At 39.4% G+C, this 18,579-nt stretch overlaps 1 protein-coding gene across 5 annotated transcripts in view; it reads left to right on the forward strand.

Moving 5' to 3' along the window:
- The window catches only part of cpeb3 (cytoplasmic polyadenylation element binding protein 3), a 104,736-nt gene that overhangs the window by 36,591 nt on the left and 49,566 nt on the right, over positions 1 to 18,579 (forward strand). For all 5 annotated transcript variants that reach the window (XM_062058749.1, XM_062058748.1, XM_062058751.1 and 2 more), the window contains exon 4: positions 6,881 to 6,937. In XM_062058749.1, coding sequence (XP_061914733.1) covers positions 6,881 to 6,937 — 57 coding nt within the window. The remainder of the gene's footprint in view (positions 1 to 6,880; positions 6,938 to 18,579) is intronic.

Below are 18,579 nucleotides of genomic sequence, written 5' to 3' on the forward strand. Positions count from 1 at the left end.
TGTATATAATTTATATCATGTATATCATAAATTGTCTGTATTTCACAACCCTACAAAGTTATTGCCTGACCTAAAGGAGCAAATGGCAGAGACCCAGAGCTAGAATATTTTAAGGTATTGGTAAAGCAACTGTCCCCTAAATTTCTACTCACCATAGACAGGCACAGACAAGTATTTTTTAAGTGAGTAATTCAGTCATACATATTAGTCACCTTAATTTTTAGCCTTGTGGCGGTGGAGATCTACCTCAGGGTTCTTTCACATGTATTTAACTGGAACTCATTGCATGTTGACTAACTTAAGGGACACTGCAGATTAGTCTACAAGAGCAGAGCACTGATGCTAAACCAACAACTATTCCCTACTAGCTCTATTCAACATTTCCAGTAATTTTTAGCAAACCATCAGCCAACACCAACCTGCAGGAAACAGCTAATCAGGCTCTTAAAGGGGAACTGCACTTTTTTTTAAATTTTGCCCATCATTCACAATCCTTATTAAAGACATGACGACAGATGGAATTTTTTTTTCTTTATGACTTCCAAATATTAAATACATTTGATCAAAAGTCTGCTTAAAATGGAGCCTATGGAAGCCGTTAAATTCTGTCTATAAAGCCCCTAATAAAACATATATCACCTCCATTGAGGTATTATATGGATGATGTAAGTATACATGTAATGTAGTAACAGGCACATTTATAATAACATATGATATTTTCATATTTTGATCATTTTAATCATAAGGTTTTTTTCCCTTCATTTCTGCTCACTGGAGACTTTATGAGAGCCAACAAACATAATACAACATCACTTACTGTATAAGGTCTGCTGTCATTAGGATGCTGACTGCTGGGATGTTCATATATGCTCATTTAGGTTAAGAATGTCTCAATCCTCACAAAGAAATGGGATGGAGGGGTGGGGGGCAACAAGCGCTATCCGTGTCGTTCTCGCCAGTTGTAGGTCCTGAATTGGCTGTCAACGTGTGCCAACTTGTCGGATTACCCACTCAGACATCTCATGTCCAGGTGAGAAGCATAATTTATGATCTGCAGTAAACTACAGGGAGAAAGGAATCGAGAAAGCAGCAGACCACTTGATGATGTAAACATAGGATGACACGGAAGTGATTACGTCGCCGCTATAAATAGTTCATCTACAATAACAATATCACTAGTAGTAGTAATAGACCTACACTACCGTTCAAAAGTTTGGGGTCACCCAAACAATTTTGTGGAATAGCCTTCATTTCTAAGAACAAGAATAGACTGTCGAGTTTCAGATGAAAGTTCTCTTTTTCTGGCCATTTTGAGCGTTTAATTAACCCCACAAATGTGATGCTCCAGAAACTCAATCTGCTCAAAGGAAGGTCAGTTTTGTAGCTTCTGTAATGAGCTAAACTGTTTTCAGATGTGTGAACATGATTGCACAAGGGTCTTCTAATCATCAATTAGCCTTCTGAGCCAATGAGTAAACACATTGTACCATTAGAACACTGAAGTGATAGTTTCTGGAAATGGGCCTCTATACACCTATGTAGATATTGCACCAAAAAACAGACATTTGCAGCTAGAATAGTCATTTACCACATTAGCAATGTATAGAGTGTATTTCTTTAAAGTTAAGACTAGTTTAAAGTTATCTTCATTGAAAAGTACAGTGCTTTTCCTTCAAAAATAAGGACATTTCAATGTGACCCCAAACTTTTGAACGGTAGTGTATATTAGCGTCCCTTCACTGGCTCCCTGTGCGTTACCGAATCAATTTTAAACTCCTTTTATTTGTTTTTAAATGTCTAAACAACCTCGCGCCAACATATCTCTCCAACCTCCTTCAGCCTTACTGCCCCACCCGATCCCTAAGATCAGCCGATCAGCTGCTACTGACGGTCCCTGACACAAGGCTGAAGCATAGAGGTGACAGAGCTTTCGCCGCTGCTGCTCCCAAGCTCTGGAACGACCTACCTCTGAGCGTTAGACAAGCCTACTCACTTCCTGTTTTTCAATCTCTCTTAAAAACATACTTTTATTCCATGGCTTTTAACACTGAGTGATATCCATCCTGCAATGGCGCCCCATAATACACCTGCTGTGAACCTGTTTTTATGTTTTATTTATTTTATTTATTTATTTTTTATCATGTTCTGTTTGTGTTGTGTTGTGTTTGCTCGGTTCTCGTATTATCTTTTAACCTGCCCATTGTACAGCACTTTGGCTACCCCTGTGGTAAATTTTAAAGGTGCTTTATAAATAAAGTTGATTTGATTTGATTTGATTAGTTAATATTCAAATCACGAAATGTAAATGGAGTATTGTTGGCACTTTTTGAATGGTTATTTATCGGATTTTATGGGCGGAATAGTGGAACTCCCATTGGCTCCGGTGTAAGCTGACTTTTATTTACATTTATTTAATATTTACAATGCATTTTTTTTTAAATCCATCCGTTGTCATGTCTTTCATGATGATTGCAAACAATAGGCAAAATTCCAAAGAAACTGCAGTTCCCCTTTAAATAAACGTAAATAAAAGTCAGCTTACAGCGGAGCCAATGGGAGCAGACAAACTATTTATAGTGGTGCCATGATCACTTCCGTGTGTGCCAATGTTGACATAATCGAGTGGTGTGCTGCTTTCTCGCTTTCTTGCTACCTGTGAGTTTATTGTAGATCCTAAATCATGCCTCTCACCTCGACAGCAGAAGTCTGAGTAGGTATTCCGACAAGTTGGTATACTTTGACAGCCATTTAGGACCCGAAAACAGCCAGAACGACACTAAAGACGTTTTGTCACCCCGCTCACCCAACCCCATTCTTTTGTGAGTATTATGAGACATTTTTCACCTAAATGGGAATATATGAACATCCTAGCACTCGGCATTCAAATGACAGCAGACTTTAAAGTAAAGATAAAGTACCAATGATTGTCACACACACACTAGGTGTGGTGAAATTTGTCCTCTGCATTTGACCCATCCCCTTAATCACCCTCTGGGAGGTGAGGGGAGCAGTGGGGAGCAGTGGGCAGCAGCGGTGCCGCGCCCGGGAATCATTTTTGGTGATTTAACCCCCAATTCCAACCCTTGATGCTGAGTGCCAAGCAGGGAGGTAATGGGTCCCATTTTTATAGTCTTTGGTATGACTCGGCCGGGGTTTGAACTCACAACCTACCGATCTCAGGACGGACACTCTAACCACTAGACCACTGAGTGGTTTGCACAGTAAGTGATGTTGTATTATGTCTGTTGGCTCTCATGAAGTCTGCAGAGTAGTAAGCAGTGATGAAGAAAAAAAAATAGCAAACGTGATGCGTTTTTTAAATTAATGTGCCACATATGCTTAAATTGATCAAAATATGTAAATCCATCCATCCATCCATCCATTTTCTACCGCTTATCCCTTTCGGGGTCGCGGGGGGTGCTGGAGAAATACTAAATGTTATTTCTAAATGTGCCCGTTATTACGTTACATATATACAGCATGTATATAAAACCCCAATGGAGGTGTTTGGGTGTTTTTTTAAGGGCTTTGTAGGCGGAATTGCGCTGCTGCAATATGCTCCATTGTAAGCGGACTTTTGAAAATTTTTGGAAAACAAAAATAACATCCATCGTCATGTCTTTCATAATGATTGTAAAAAATGGGCAAAATAAAATAAAAAAAATGCAGTTCCCCTTTAAAGTCCCTGTGACTTTAGGGTTAAATATGCACTGGCATATCATCCCTCTGCAGCAGGCCAATTGGCTTACAAGGGAGGAATCGTTGTGTAAATTGCCAAATCTTGAAAATGCAGTCAGGTGACAATGTTGCATCACTTCTGATTAGAGAGGGCTCTATGTACTGTCGGCTGTTATCCGACTGTGTTGAGTAAAACGTTACTGTAGGCAAATTCTGATGTAATACATGACCCTAGTTCTGATGACAACAGTTTGTCTCGATGGGATATTTATTTTTACTAGGAGTTTTTGCTTGGGGTGGTTAAAGAAATCTGTTTAACCGATTACGGATCGATATCCTACATTTTTCAATATCGATTCACAGGACATGGTATTGATTCCCCAACAGTATTACACTATTAACGTTAGCTTCCAAGCCTTCTGGGGCAAAACAAACTGAAACTCAGGGACTTACTAGCATCACCCCCCAATTCTCAATGAGCCATGAAGACACAATAATAGAACCAATTGCAACATTTGTTGGCACACTTTACACTTGCTGGTTTCACGTGGCTCGTTTAGGTGCTCATACCACGCCGTTATTTCTTATTATACATGTAAACATCTGATTGAAACTTTGTAGTGATTATAGTTGTAACTAAGAGTCTTGTAAGGTGACCGTTGGTATTGGTGCAAGCTCAATATGAAGAAAGGACAACAGCCGTAATGGGGGGGCTACTTTTGTTGACAAATTTCTCTGCTAGGGCTACACGATTAATCAACATTGCAAGGTTTTAATTAGTGTGAATACGTAACCGCATGAGGAGAAGTTTATGGAGGAGGAGGGATGTGTTACGCCAGCATTTGAGTGATAGACACATTGGCCAATCAAAATGAATGAGTCTCGCGTTTGTTCGTATCTCGCTTCAAACACCTGAGCGTGTTCATTTAAAAGTAGAATTAGCTGAACACAGTGAGCCCTCTTTTCAGTCATTCACAATCTTTTCTCGGTGAGAGGAGAGCGGGACGCCAGCTTTACAGACACACACAAAGGAAGCACGTACAGACACCCTCCCTACCTGCGGCTCGCCACAAAGTAAAATATAATAGTATAAGTAAATGTGATTACGAAGCCAAAAATCCCATTGTGGGAATAGTTCATTATTAGCCCATCAACATGGACAAGCGTGTGAGAAGTGTCGTGATCCAGTGATGGCAACAAAGAAAAAGATAACGTCCAACCTCGTTTTCCCAACTGGGAAAAAAAAAGCACTTTAATATCAATCAGTCAATCAAAGTTTATTTATATAGCCCTTAATCAAAAGTGTCTCAAAGGGCTTTACCATGAATTTATTAACGTGAACCCCGACTTAAACAAGTTGAAAAACTTATTTGGGTGTTACCATTTAGTGGTCAATTGTACGGAATATGTACTGTACTGTGCAATCTACTAATAAAAGTCTCAATCAATCAATAAAAAGGCTGCACAAGCCACAACGACATCCTCGGCTCAGATCCCACATCAGGACAAGAAAAAACTCAACCCAATGGGACACAATGAGAAACCTTGGAGGGTTTGCTAGACATAGGGAGGCCCGAAAATAAAATGTTACAGTAATTGAGACGGGACGTAACGAATGCATGAATAATGATCTCAGCGTCGCTGGTGGACAAAATGGAACAAATTTTAGCGATATTACGGAGATGAAAGAAGGCTGTTTTACTAACACTCTTAATGTGTGACTCAAATGAGAGAGTTGGGTCGAAGATAATACAGAGATTCTTTACCGAGTCGCTTTGTGTATAATAGGTTTTTTGTCAAATGTTAAGGTGGTATTATTAAATAGGTGTCAATATTTATTTAAAGTACATTTTTGCGCACAGTAATGAATCCATTTTAGTTTGTGTTTATTTATTTAGGATAACACATTGTATTACCTTCTAATTACAGTACTATGGTAAACAATGCTAAAGTAACGGGAAATAAAAGTTTATATCCTTTAGGTGAACTTGCATTATTATTATATATTATGATTACCGGCACATTACATCATAAACACTGAATAGTTGTTATCAGCTATTTATTCAGTTTGAGAGCGTGATGTTGACAAAAGCGCTGAGCCTGTCTACATAATATTGTTTTAAGTAAAATACAGCACAGTGTTTTAATGTGTGGCACCTTGAGACAAGTATATGTTGATTGACAGTGTAAAAGCAACTGTCACTCATTATTTTTGCAGTTTTATGTACAAAATATAAAAATCACAATCGCACTTTTGGAGGGAAAAATTGCAATTAGTTTTTTCCTCAAAACCATGCAGCCTTTCTCTTCACACACAGCCCTGTTGTTAAGTGTGCCAGAAAAACCAAGCACACACTGCTGGCCTTCACAAGAAAATCGCTGTGCTTTACATCCTGACTGACTACGTTGTAGCAAAGTACGGGTCCAAGACAAAAAGCTTACCTATTCAGTGTTATTATTTTCTGCATGAAGAAATGCAATTTGCAGTGATGGGATGCTGCAACACACTTTCATTTGTAATTCCTTTGATTCAAAATTGCACTTGTTTGACTTTTTGCAGTTTAAACTGTCCAAAGTTCTTTACGATGAAGAGAAAAAATGAAGTACAATTGTATTGAACCGTGATTAAACGATTTCTAACCTTCTGAAATCAAATCAAACCAATTTAGGAAATTGAGCATACCACCCAATCCTAGTTTTTGCTGATGCTGGTTGGTTAGAATGAGTGAGATAAGCAGACAGACGATCTCTCACACAAGACCACTTTCCATGAACGTACTGACAGATGGAGCTGCCTTTGTCACTATAGCAGAATGAAGCCTGTGTGGAGGTCTGTCTTTTCCATCCCTTTGTTTGTGTGTGTGTGTGTGTGTGTGTGTGTGTGTGTGTGTGTGTGTGTGTGTGTGTGTGTGTGTGTGTGTGTGTGTGTGTGTGTGTGTGTGTGTGTGTGTGTGTGTGTGTGTGTGTGTGTGTGTGTGTGTGTGTGTGTGTGTGTGTGTGTGTGTGTGCATATCAAAGATATGACAACAAATGAATGCCTGTTTTCTGTTATCATGCTTATTTGTGTATTCCCTTCATGTAAAATACTCCATTGTCCTATTGTTTATAGTAGCAGAAAAGATTAAACCACATCTGTCAAGATACTGGATTCGTCTCGTTTTCTCCTCTTTAGGTTAACTCCTCCTTTTTTTGTCTTGTACAGGACGTATGGGTATTAACTTTCATCATCCTGGAGTCGACCACATAATGCCACTGAGCAGTAAGTCATTTTCCCATTTGATGTGTTTCATTTCTTTCTTTCCAGAAGGTTACACCTTCATTTTGTCCGCAGAATGAGAGGCATTTGGTGGCCAGTGTGTAGCCAACACATACCATATTTCTAGGGATGCCCAATGTTGGCTTTCTTACTGATATCCCACATAAACATACCATACCAATGTATGCAGGTCTTGCATATTTATTAACCACAGGCAAAACTTGAAAATAATTCCAGACCAGAGTTATCAATGCTATGTGGTGCACAGCATAGTTTTCAATAAGTTCATCACTCATGTGTCGCTTAAGGTCACATAACGAGCATTATCCATTCATATGGGTGAAATCCAGGCAAAAAAAAACAAAAGCGATTTCGTTATGACCTGATAACTCATTTGTATCCAATGATATCAATTATCTACTCAACAACAGAGAATGCTCGTTGTCGTTTAAACCAAGTGTATCCAAACCACGGCCCGCGGACCAAATGCGACCCGTCAGCGTCTTCAATTTGGTTTAAATGTAGTTTCAATTTGAAATGAGGTCTTCACTCTGTAAAAATACTTGTGTTACGGTTCAGTTAGGCCGGGGGTCAGCAACCCACGGCTCTAGAGCCACATGCGGCTCTTTAGCGCGCCGCCCGAGGGGCTCCCTGGACCTCTTTCAAAGATGTGTGAAAATGGAAAAAGATGAAGAAAAACATATATTTTTTGTTTTAATGTATGGTCTGTAGGAGAGAAAACATGACACAAACCTTCCTAATTGTTAGAAATCCCACTGTTTATATTAAACATGCTTCACTGATGAGAGTATTTGACAAGCACCGTTTTGTCCTACTAATTTCAGCGATTCTGGAACTCATCGTAGTTTGTTTACATGTACAAATTTCTCCGATGCTGCCACAGAAAGACGTGTTTTATGCCACTCCTTCTTTCTCATTTTGTCCACCAAACGTTTTATGCTCTGAGTGAATGCACAAAGGTGAGCTTTGTTGATTGTATTGATTTGCTGGAGTGCTTATCAGGCATAATTGGTCAATCCATGACTGCAAGCTAATCGATGCTAACATGCTATTTAGGCTAGCTGTATGTACATATTGCATCATTATGCCTCGTTTGTAGGTATATTTGAGCTCATTTAATTTCCTTTACTTATGTCCTCTGTGCATTTAATTTATATTTGCATGTCTCATGACACATTATCTGGATGTAATAATGGCTACATTTCTCATAGTTGTTTGTGTGCTATGTTGTTCCAAACCACAGCAAACGTTACCCAGTTTGCAAAGATTGTAATAAATCCATTAGAAGAAGACAGCCTGACGTTTCCTTAAACTTGGACACACACATCTATACATTTGGCCATTCTGAGCCAGTCATTTCCGGAAGTTATCTCATCCTGTGAGAAATGTCCAATTTACTAATGATTTCCAATGTTGCAAAAACGTGTAGAATAAAAATTAAAATACAACATATCAATCAATCAATGTTTATTTATATAGCCCTAAATCACAAGTGTCTCAAAGGGCATCTGTCAACGAAGATTTTCATCAGGCTTTGATAGTAGGTTAATATAACTAATATAAACACTTACAATCGAAGCGTTGCTGGTTACTGGGGTTCAATCCCCACCTTCTACCATCCTAGTCATGCCCGTTGTGTCCTTGGGCAAGACACTTCACCCTTGCTCCTGATGGGTGCTGGTAGCGCCTTGCATGGCAGCTCCCTCCATCAGTGTGTGAATGTGTGTGTGAATGGGTGAATGTGGAAATACTGTCAAAGCGCTTTGAGTACCTTGAAGGTAGAAAAGCGCTATACAAGTATAACCCATTTATCATTTATTTATTACATCATGCGTTGCCTTCATTATAACACTTATGATATAAGGCTTTTAATTTTTTGCGGTTCCAGACAGATTTTTGTTTTGAATTTTTGGTCCAATATGGCTCTTTCAACATTTTGGGTTGCCGACCCCTGAGTTAGTCACATAGCTGTCTGTTGGTTGTTTGACAGAATTATTACAAATCTATGCTACGAGGTGAATGTTAAATTAGCAGTGTCTTTTAATCAATAAGCGGAATTGTAACCTATTTATGTGCCAGCTTTGATCATTGCACTCGCCTGACCAGCACAACTAAAGCAGACAAGCGCAGATGCCTAATATATGGAGTTTCAAATAGGACAAAATCTAATAAATATATATTTAAATAAATATTTTTGTCATTTATCAATTATAGTTTATTAAATATGTAAATTGGTTATTAAATGTGTTATTAATTTATTCAATGTAAAATACATTTATTATTTAATTATTTAAAAAAATTCCATGACTTATTTAACAATTCAATTATTAAATGAGTTTGACAAATACAATGAATTCCTGAAGTGCTGACACACAAGTTCAACAAATAATTAAACAAATAATTAAATGATTGTTAAGGTTATGATTTAATTAATCAATTTAAAACAATTAAACAATTTGTGAAATAATATTTGAATAATGTAATAATTAATGATTAAAAAGTGATTGAATAAATAATTACATTAATGTTTACATTAAATAATTTAATGACACATCTAATAACACATGTATCTAATTGCAATTATAATTCATGAATGACACATTTAAGTAATTATTTAAAGATATATATTTTTAATTTTGTCGCATTTTACCCTCCATATATATAAAATTTGCACATGTGTAATAAGGCAGCACGGTGGAACAGGGGTTAGTGCGTCTGCCTCACAATACGAAGGTCCTGAGTGGTCGTGAGTTCAATCCCGGCCTCGGGATCTTTCTGTGTGGAGTTTGCATGTTCTCCCCGTGACTGCGTGGGTTCCCTCCGGGTACTCCGGCTTCCTCCCACCTCCAAAGACATGCACCTGGGAATAGGTTAATTGGCAACACTAAATTGGACCTAGTGTGTGAATGTGAGTGTAAATTGTTGTCTGTCTATCTGTGTTGGCCCTGCGATGAGGTGGCGACTTGTCCTGGGTGTACCCCGCCTTCCGCCCGATTGTAGCTGAGATAGGCTCCAGCGCCCTCCCGCGACTCCGAAGGGAATAAGTGGTAGAAAATGGATGGATGGATGGACATGTGTAAAACCATGGTTATACTTTATTTGGTTTGTGGTGTGTTTTACCATTTAATGTATTGTTTAGCTTTCAACCTTAAATGATACAATTCTGTTTTAAAACCGAGACATGCACCTTTGTGTGCTTCAGCTACAGAATGTGAGGAAAATAAATGCACTGGGTCACACAGGTCAGCGCATTTGTCTGTTACTTGTTCACAGATCATGTCTACACACAGTGCAGTTCTTGGCTTTGTCATGTTTTGGATTAGTTGAATTCACTGGCGATTCACATGCAAGTCATTGCCATGATTTTACACTGAGTAGCTTGTGCAGTTATTAATCCAGTGAACTTTTATTACCGCACCGCTTACACACCCACGGTAAAAATGCCAATGTAAAATGAGCGTGTGGTGTACTAAACCAAAACACAATAATAAATATTTATAGACATTGCTTCAGTTAAAACAGAGGCCTGTTTTTCCGGGTGTACGTTATGGCTTCACCACTGTGATCCATGCCAGAAAACACTGCGTGCACCTGCCTACCCTTTTACTCAGGCCTGGCTTCCCTGACACCATAAACCAAGGATGAACCTCTTAGCGCAGACCTGTGAATAACACTTCTAAAAATAGCCCAAACATGTAAGACTAGAAGTCCTACCGGTGCACAGATGATCAACCAGATGAAGTAATCAGGTCTTTATCCCAAATTTCCTGACATATTCTGCAAAAGACCTCCTCATCCATGATGAGGCAATAGACTCACATTTAAATTCTTAAAGATACCTGACGCCTGAAGAAAGGCTGATGATTTCCTTGTCATCAGCATTCGTTAGGTCCTACAAACAAAAGGAAGGAACATGAGACATTTTCCATTTACAGTAAAAATACATATACTGTATACATTTAACGTAAACATACATATCAAAAACAATCGTACATGTTATGGTGAAAAACTGGCAGCTCAGTTGCCAGAATTTTTCCGTGAAAAAACTGCTATCGTTTTTCCATTTACAGTAATACACCGTAAAAACAACTAGAGATTTTATGGGGAAAAAACTGGCAGCTCCGTCGCCATAATTTTACTGTTGAAACAGTGGTAACGTTTCTCCATTTACAGTATTAATCCATTGAAAAAAAACAATGAAATATTTTATGGTGAAACAGTGACAGCTTAGTTGGCAAAATTTTACCATAAACAGTGATATGGTTTTTTACACTTGCAGTAATATGCTGTAAAATCTACCGTAATTTTTCTGGCAAAATCTACAGATTTTTTTTTACAGTGTATGTAAAACACTTTATCAAATGCATAAGTAATTGTATAATAATATCCTGAGGAAAATCCTTATACATTCATACAATATTATTCAGCCATAACTGCGATGTGGCCCTCAATGAATACTACAAAAGTAGTTTGGCACCTCTTTAAATGTAAAATAATAACTTTTTCCAGACAGAATAAAGTGTTGGTCTGGGATTTACCTAACGGTGTGGCTCACTTGACAGCATAATAAAAGTGTCCGTGGTCACTGTGCTAATAAGGAGACACTAAACTCATCACTTACAAAGAAATCACCCAGCTTCATTTTCCCTCCTGCCAAGATACCAAACACGTGTAATCTTAACCCATCACTTATCATGGGATTATCCCACCTCATGCCTGGTTCCCTGGTTGCTAGGTGACTTTAGTCACCCCCAAGCCTGACAGAGAAAGGGCAAAGCTGCAGACAGACTGTCCAGGTTTTTTGGCAATGGATTTGTTTTAATGAAAATGTTGTGAGGGAGAATAACTACAAAGACAATATGTTCTTGGATAACAGTCTCACAATGGCGCCCTTGTATTATAAAAGCCCTAATTTGTTTTTGTGAGATTTAAGAACTGTACTAGTATATGTGGAAACACATTATTGTGTCTTTTTGCGTACAAACAAGACAGACAGGGTTTTATCGATCCAAGGAGAGGAATATACAATAACATAAACAGCCAATGTTAAACTATAAACAACTCACTGGCTCTCTCTGAAACTGTAAACTTTAATATGACACTTCATCTAATTTGCCACCTAACTGGAGACTTTGAACATTACAAATCAAACAAATTGAGTCCTCAGCTATGATCATGTGACATTAGCATGGGAGTTATGTAAAGTGATAGCTCTGGAAGACTTAGTCGAATTTGACTAATGACCAATACATACTTGCCAACCCTCCCGGTTTTACCGGGAGACTCCCGGTATTCAGCGCCTCTCCCGATAACCTCCCGGCAGAAATTACTCCCGACAAACTCCCGGTATTCAGCCGGAGCTGGAGGCCACGCCCCCTCCAGCTCAATGCGGACCTGAGTGGGGACAGCCTGTTCTCACGTCCACTTTCCCACAATATAAACAGCTTGCCTGCCCAATGACGTCATAAGATCTACGGCTTTTAGAGAGTAGAGTGCACAACTGCGCACACAGCAAGGAGACGAAGCAGAAGAACGAGGAAGTTACACACATGGCGACGCCGTCGACGAGCAAGATGAAGAAATACGCTTGCAAGTTCCAAAACGAATGGAAACAAGAATTTCAGTTCATCCAGGACAGTTCGAAGGGGAAGGGGTATGTATGTTGCCTGTACATTTTGTAGAACAGACTTCTCCATTGAACACGGTGGCCGAAATGATATACTCATTCATGAACGGAGAGCGAAGCACATGGCGGCGGCAGCGCAGCACCGTTCACAGCCCAGTATTATGGGCCACCTCGCAAAATGTATTATATATATAATAAAATATATATATATATATATATATATATATATATATATATATATATATATATATATATATATAGCTCGAATTCACTGAAAGTCAAGTATTTTATACATTATATATATATATATATATATATATATATATATATATATATATATATATATATATATATATATATATATATATATATATATATATATATATATATTTATATATTTATATATATGTATGTATATATATATATATATGTATATATATATATATATATATATATATATATATATATATATGAAATACTTGAGTTGGTGAATTCTAGCTGTAAATATACTCCCCTCTTAACCACGCCCTTAACCACGCCCCAACCACGCCTCCCGCCCCCAACCAAGTATGCCAATATGTTCTAAAATTGTGTCGTTGTTGCGCAAGAATAAATTCCTCCAATAATTTTTACTTTTATAACATTTAAAACTTTATCACTACATAACCTACATTTTCGGAAAAAAAACCTTTAGGCCAACTTTGGTATAACACAAACAGGAATTTACAGCAGCCGTTTTCCAAATTACTGCCCACATTTTCTTTCGTTATAAATATAACCATATATGACCAAAATTTTGCAAACAATATGTCTATACATATTTGTTGCTCCTGGAAGACATTTACCATTATATTAGTTAGTTTTTAAGTAATCAGTAGATTATCAAGATTGCGCCGCACTAGTGGTCGCATGTTACAGCAGCCCCTGCCTGCAATGGGTTCGTTACCTATTTTTATATTATTACAGCGCTTCTTTTTTAAAATAATTTTTTGTTTTTTTACTATCAAACCAACTACGTCAAGGTGGAAACAAATGTTTTTGAGTTTGTACTGGTATTTTTCTACTTTGCACTCTATTGTTTACATGAGTGACCGCAGAGATCTTGTGTAGCAGTGATGCCATTGTTTACAGTCGCGATCAGCTGTTAGCCCTCCGTAGCGCAGCGAAGTTAACCGGCGAAAGATCCAATGTTCCCCACGAGCTGAAGAGACTGAGACGAGTATGTCGCGCCGGGGTAAAGAGGAGAAGCTTCAAACTCGTCCTTCCCTCGATCATCACCGGGAATGTAAGATCTCTTCCCAATAAGATGGACGAGCGAGCGGCACTAACCTGACATCAGAGGGAATTTCGGGAATGTAGCCTAATGCTTTTCCCGGAGACCTTGCTAATGGAGCTAACAACAGACTTGGATGCTAAACCGCATGGTTTTCAGCTAATGCAGGTTGACAGGACACAGGAAAGTGGTAAGAGGAAAGGAGGAGGGCTGGTGGTGATCGTGAACAACATATGGTGTAATCCAAGGCACATCACTATCAAAGAACAACTCTTGCTGTAAGGACATTGAACTGTTAGCTGTTGGCATGAGGCCATACGATCTGCTATGGGAATTGTGGCATGTTATCGCGATAGCTGCATATGTTGCCCCCTGTGCTATCGCCAGCTCTGCGTGTGATGTCCTGCACTCATGCAGACACAGCACTCACAGGCACTCTTCATCATTACTGGGGACTTCAATCATGCCCCTCCCTCCTCTACACTGCCCACCTTCACACAATATGTCACCTGCCACACCAGACACACTATAAAATACTTGACCTTTTCTATGCAAACACCAAGGAAGCATGCACTTCATCTCCTCTCAGATCATAACCTGGTGCACATCCTGCCTATGTACACACCTTTGGTACACAGACAACCAGCTGTCATCCATTAAAAGATGGTCCGATGAGATGGAAGAAGCTCTTAAGGACTGTTTTGAGAACTGCTTGGGAAGTGTACTGTGATGACCATGGGGAAGACATTCAGTACGTGAACATGCACTTCATTAGTCTAATTTTTTTAAATAGTTCAGCTCTGAATAAGCCTCCTACAGCCCATGCAAACACCTTAATCCGATCATGTTCGGTTTTTGAAAAGTTGCACTAAAACACCTGGATTGCACGATTGGAAACCAGATATTTGGAGTGAGTGTGTGCCGCTGGATAGGACTTTTCGTATCAAGCATGCGCCAGATACATCCCTGAAGCAGATACCATTCAATAAAATCGTAGCAACAATTGTCACGAAGAAGATACTTTTTTATTTGCTTCACTAATTAAAACAACAAAACATTTTGAAGTGCATTGATGGTAGAAAAAAATAAACTAAGATAGCTAAGGAAATGTGAAATGCCGGCTTAATTCGGACTCCTGAACGAAATACAAGATGAAATCTAACGGATATTGAAGGCGAATGATACAGCGTACACAAACCTCTTTAGGCTGCATTTGTGCACTCCAAACTAATTAGCAATATTTTTGTATTCTGAAAAACTGGCAAGATAGTCCAGAACATTGCAAACTTCATCTGGAACAGATGGCACGAACTGTCTTTTCTTTCGGATGTAAAACTCCTTCCATCAATCAACAGAGCATTATGAATGGACTCCGAGACATTCAAAAAGTTTTGTTTCCATGATTCTTTGTCTGAAAATTCCTTCTGTCTGTGCTTCAGACCTGCATCCGTCCCGATACATTATTGGTAGTAGAGTCATGTTGGTAGCGCAATCCAAGATCATTTCTTGATACTGTCTGCTATTTAACATCAGCATAGCCAATAGAGACAAAATATTTGTAATCTGTGGTAATATTACAGCGAACATCAGTTGAAACAAGTTGTAAGGATCCGCAGATGGCTAGTGTGACATTATAGGTCAACCGGAAAAGGGATTAATTTAATCGCGCTAAAATCAAATCAGCGCCTCCCAGTGTACGGGAGGCACATAGCGTATGACCATTAGTCGCACTAGAGAAAGTGCATGGACACTTCGACTTCACACATATGTGTGAAAATCCAAAAAAACAAACTATTTGAGAATTCAGACTATTTTAGTGCATGGAAACATAGTGAGTGACAGTCACACACACTGCATTACAGACTATATATACCCCCCTGGAGTGGAAGTACCAGAGCTATGGAAGACATCCTGCGTAGTACTGGTGCCAAAGGACTTCAACCACTACAGGCCAGTGGCACTGACATCACATCTGATGAAGACCTTGGAGAGGTTGGTCCTTCTGTGCCTCCTGGTGAGCTCATCAATGTACCCACTGCAGTTCGTCTATCAACTGGGCTTCGGGGTGGATAATGCCATCTAATTCATGCAGAGATCTTTTTCACACCTTGAGAGGGCAGGGAGAACATTGAGGACCATATTCTATTATATTTCCTGGGCTTTCAACACCATACAGCCCATACTTCTGAGGAACAATCTGGACCACACAGGAGTCGACCTGCACCTCACATCCTGGCTCCTGGGCTACCTGACCTATCGGCGACAGTTTGTCAGGACACGGGACTGTGTGTCTGACCTGGTCATCTGCAGCACAGAGGCTCCACAGGGGACCATCTTGGCTATCTTCTTTAACATGGACTTTGTGGACGGGTGCCAGCGGAACTGCCTCCAGATGAACACTGGTAAGACCAAAGAGCTGGTGGTGGACTTCTGCAGGAGCAGATCCACTTCTCCCTCACCTGCTGAGGAGACTAAGGCCCTTTGTTGTGCAGGGAGCACTCCTGCGGAACTTTTTCTACTCTCTGGCGGCATCAGCCATCATTTACGCGGTGGTATGCTGGATCAGCAGCACTACGACTGCAGACAGGAGCAGACTAAACAAACTGGAAAAGAAGGCCAGCTCTGCCCTGGGCTGCCCCTTGGACTCTGTTGAAGTGGTGGGAGAAAGAAGGATGACAGCAAAGGTATCATCTGATTGAGAACGTTTCCCACCCCCTGCATGGTGCTGTCACAGTTCTGGGCAGCTCCTTCAGCGATAGGTTCCATGTCGATATGACATCATCTGCAGAACTGGAGCCCATTTTCCCACATAGACGGTGTAAATAAAGACATGTAAATGTCATGTTACAGGTGAGCAATGCTTGCAACATTAACCAAAGATGCAGAAAACAGCAAATGACAGGGTGCGGGTCAAAGTATATTTAATTTCAACTCAAAGTCTCTTGTGCAGCTGGGCAGTGCACTGGAAACATTGGAAAAGCTATGCAGGACCCAAGTTAAACAGAACCAAGCACACAATAAGACTACAAATTATAAATCCACCCCTGAGAGAGGGAACTAGGTGAAACTAAATAGAAGTAATTAACATTGAGGTGTGCTGGCAGGACAAGGAAAATAAAATAAAGGTGCTTCAAAACACTGAGACCAAACAGGAAATACTGACAAAACAGGAGCACCAGGACAGGAAGTTATTCTAAACACAGAAAAATAAACATAGTCTTAACTGTCATGTGGGATCATTGCAGTACAACTATTATTTGGATCACTTAATTGCATGTTTTTGTTGCCCTGATCCATGATTACTTCAAAATTGATATGGGTAACATTATGAGCAAAAAAGAAATGTAAAATAATGGCCATTTCCATTAGGACAGTGTGGCTCAGCTGGTAGAGCGGCCGTCCTTTGGCAAGACACTTCACCTACCTTGCTCCAAGTGCCGCTCACACTGGTGTATGAATGTGAATCAATGTTTGGTGGAAGTCGAAGAGGCCGGGGTGCAAATTAGCAGCAACGTTTCCGTCTTTCTACCCCAGGGCAACTGTGACTACAAATTCAGCTTACTACCATCAATGTGTGAATGTGGAGTGAATAAATGATGGGTTCTCAGTCTCACTGTGAAGCGCTTGGAGTGTCTAGCAAAGTCTCATATAAAGCTGATCCATTATTATATTTATTATTTTGTCTGCACTTCCCTGCTCTTCCAGCTCCTCTTTCATAGACACCACAGCGGGTGTTTCCTGATACTCTTTCAGCAGTTCCTCATCCTGAGGAAAACATCAGTAAAAGAGGACGCAATATAGAATACTAGCGGCTTACCTTCTTTTCCTTTGGTTTTTGAGCGCCAACTTTCTCCATTTTTTTCGCAGATTCGGACTCAGTCTTCTCTCCCAGAGGGTGCTCCTGATTTTTGGGCTCATATTTAGCTTGAGCCCCTTAAATTTTAAACTCAGACCAGAAGCCTTCTTCTTTGAAGTCGAAGCATTAAAATGATCACTGCAAATTACACTCCTTTCACTTGGTCCGTCTCATTTTGCGTGAGTCAATTTGACTGGAAAGGTCAATATTTTCCTCATATTCCCATCATTTGGAAATGTATGCAGGGTGACCCCTTCTTTAGTTGTATTGCTACAACATGCAACAATGCATCTGGCAGACATACTGTATTTGATCATTCCTAAAATTATGCAAAAAAGTATTGTGATTGGGTATGAAGATGCAACCAAAACATACTACGCATTAGGGCTGGGCGATATGGACGAAAAAGTATATCTCTATATATTTTTACTTAAACTCAATATTTTATATATATCTCAATATATGTGAGATTCACTGAAATTGAAGTGAATGACAACTGTACTGTAAACAGTCAGTGGGACTTTTATTAACCTAGTTAGTCACGATGGGTATTAACAGCACAGAAAACAAATTGTTTAAGTAGCACAGAATTACATAACATAAATAAAATAGAAAAATATTATTTCTACTTAAAATAAATAATATAGCTGTGCAAATAATACAAAATGTATCAAACTCAGATAAAAAAATTAATTTTCAGGCAGGCACTTTTTAATTCCCAGTCGACGATGTAATGGACTGTCACACATGTTCGGTTGTGGTCAGCGCCAAGTAAGTGACTTGACTTAATTGTGCGGCTATAATCTTCCTCACTTCGGCATACATTTTTGGCAGCATTTCTCATGCGAAATATGCCCGGCTTGGCAACT

This window comes from Entelurus aequoreus, linkage group LG09, assembly GCF_033978785.1.
Source record: "Entelurus aequoreus isolate RoL-2023_Sb linkage group LG09, RoL_Eaeq_v1.1, whole genome shotgun sequence".
Lineage (NCBI taxonomy): Eukaryota > Metazoa > Chordata > Actinopteri > Syngnathiformes > Syngnathidae > Entelurus > Entelurus aequoreus.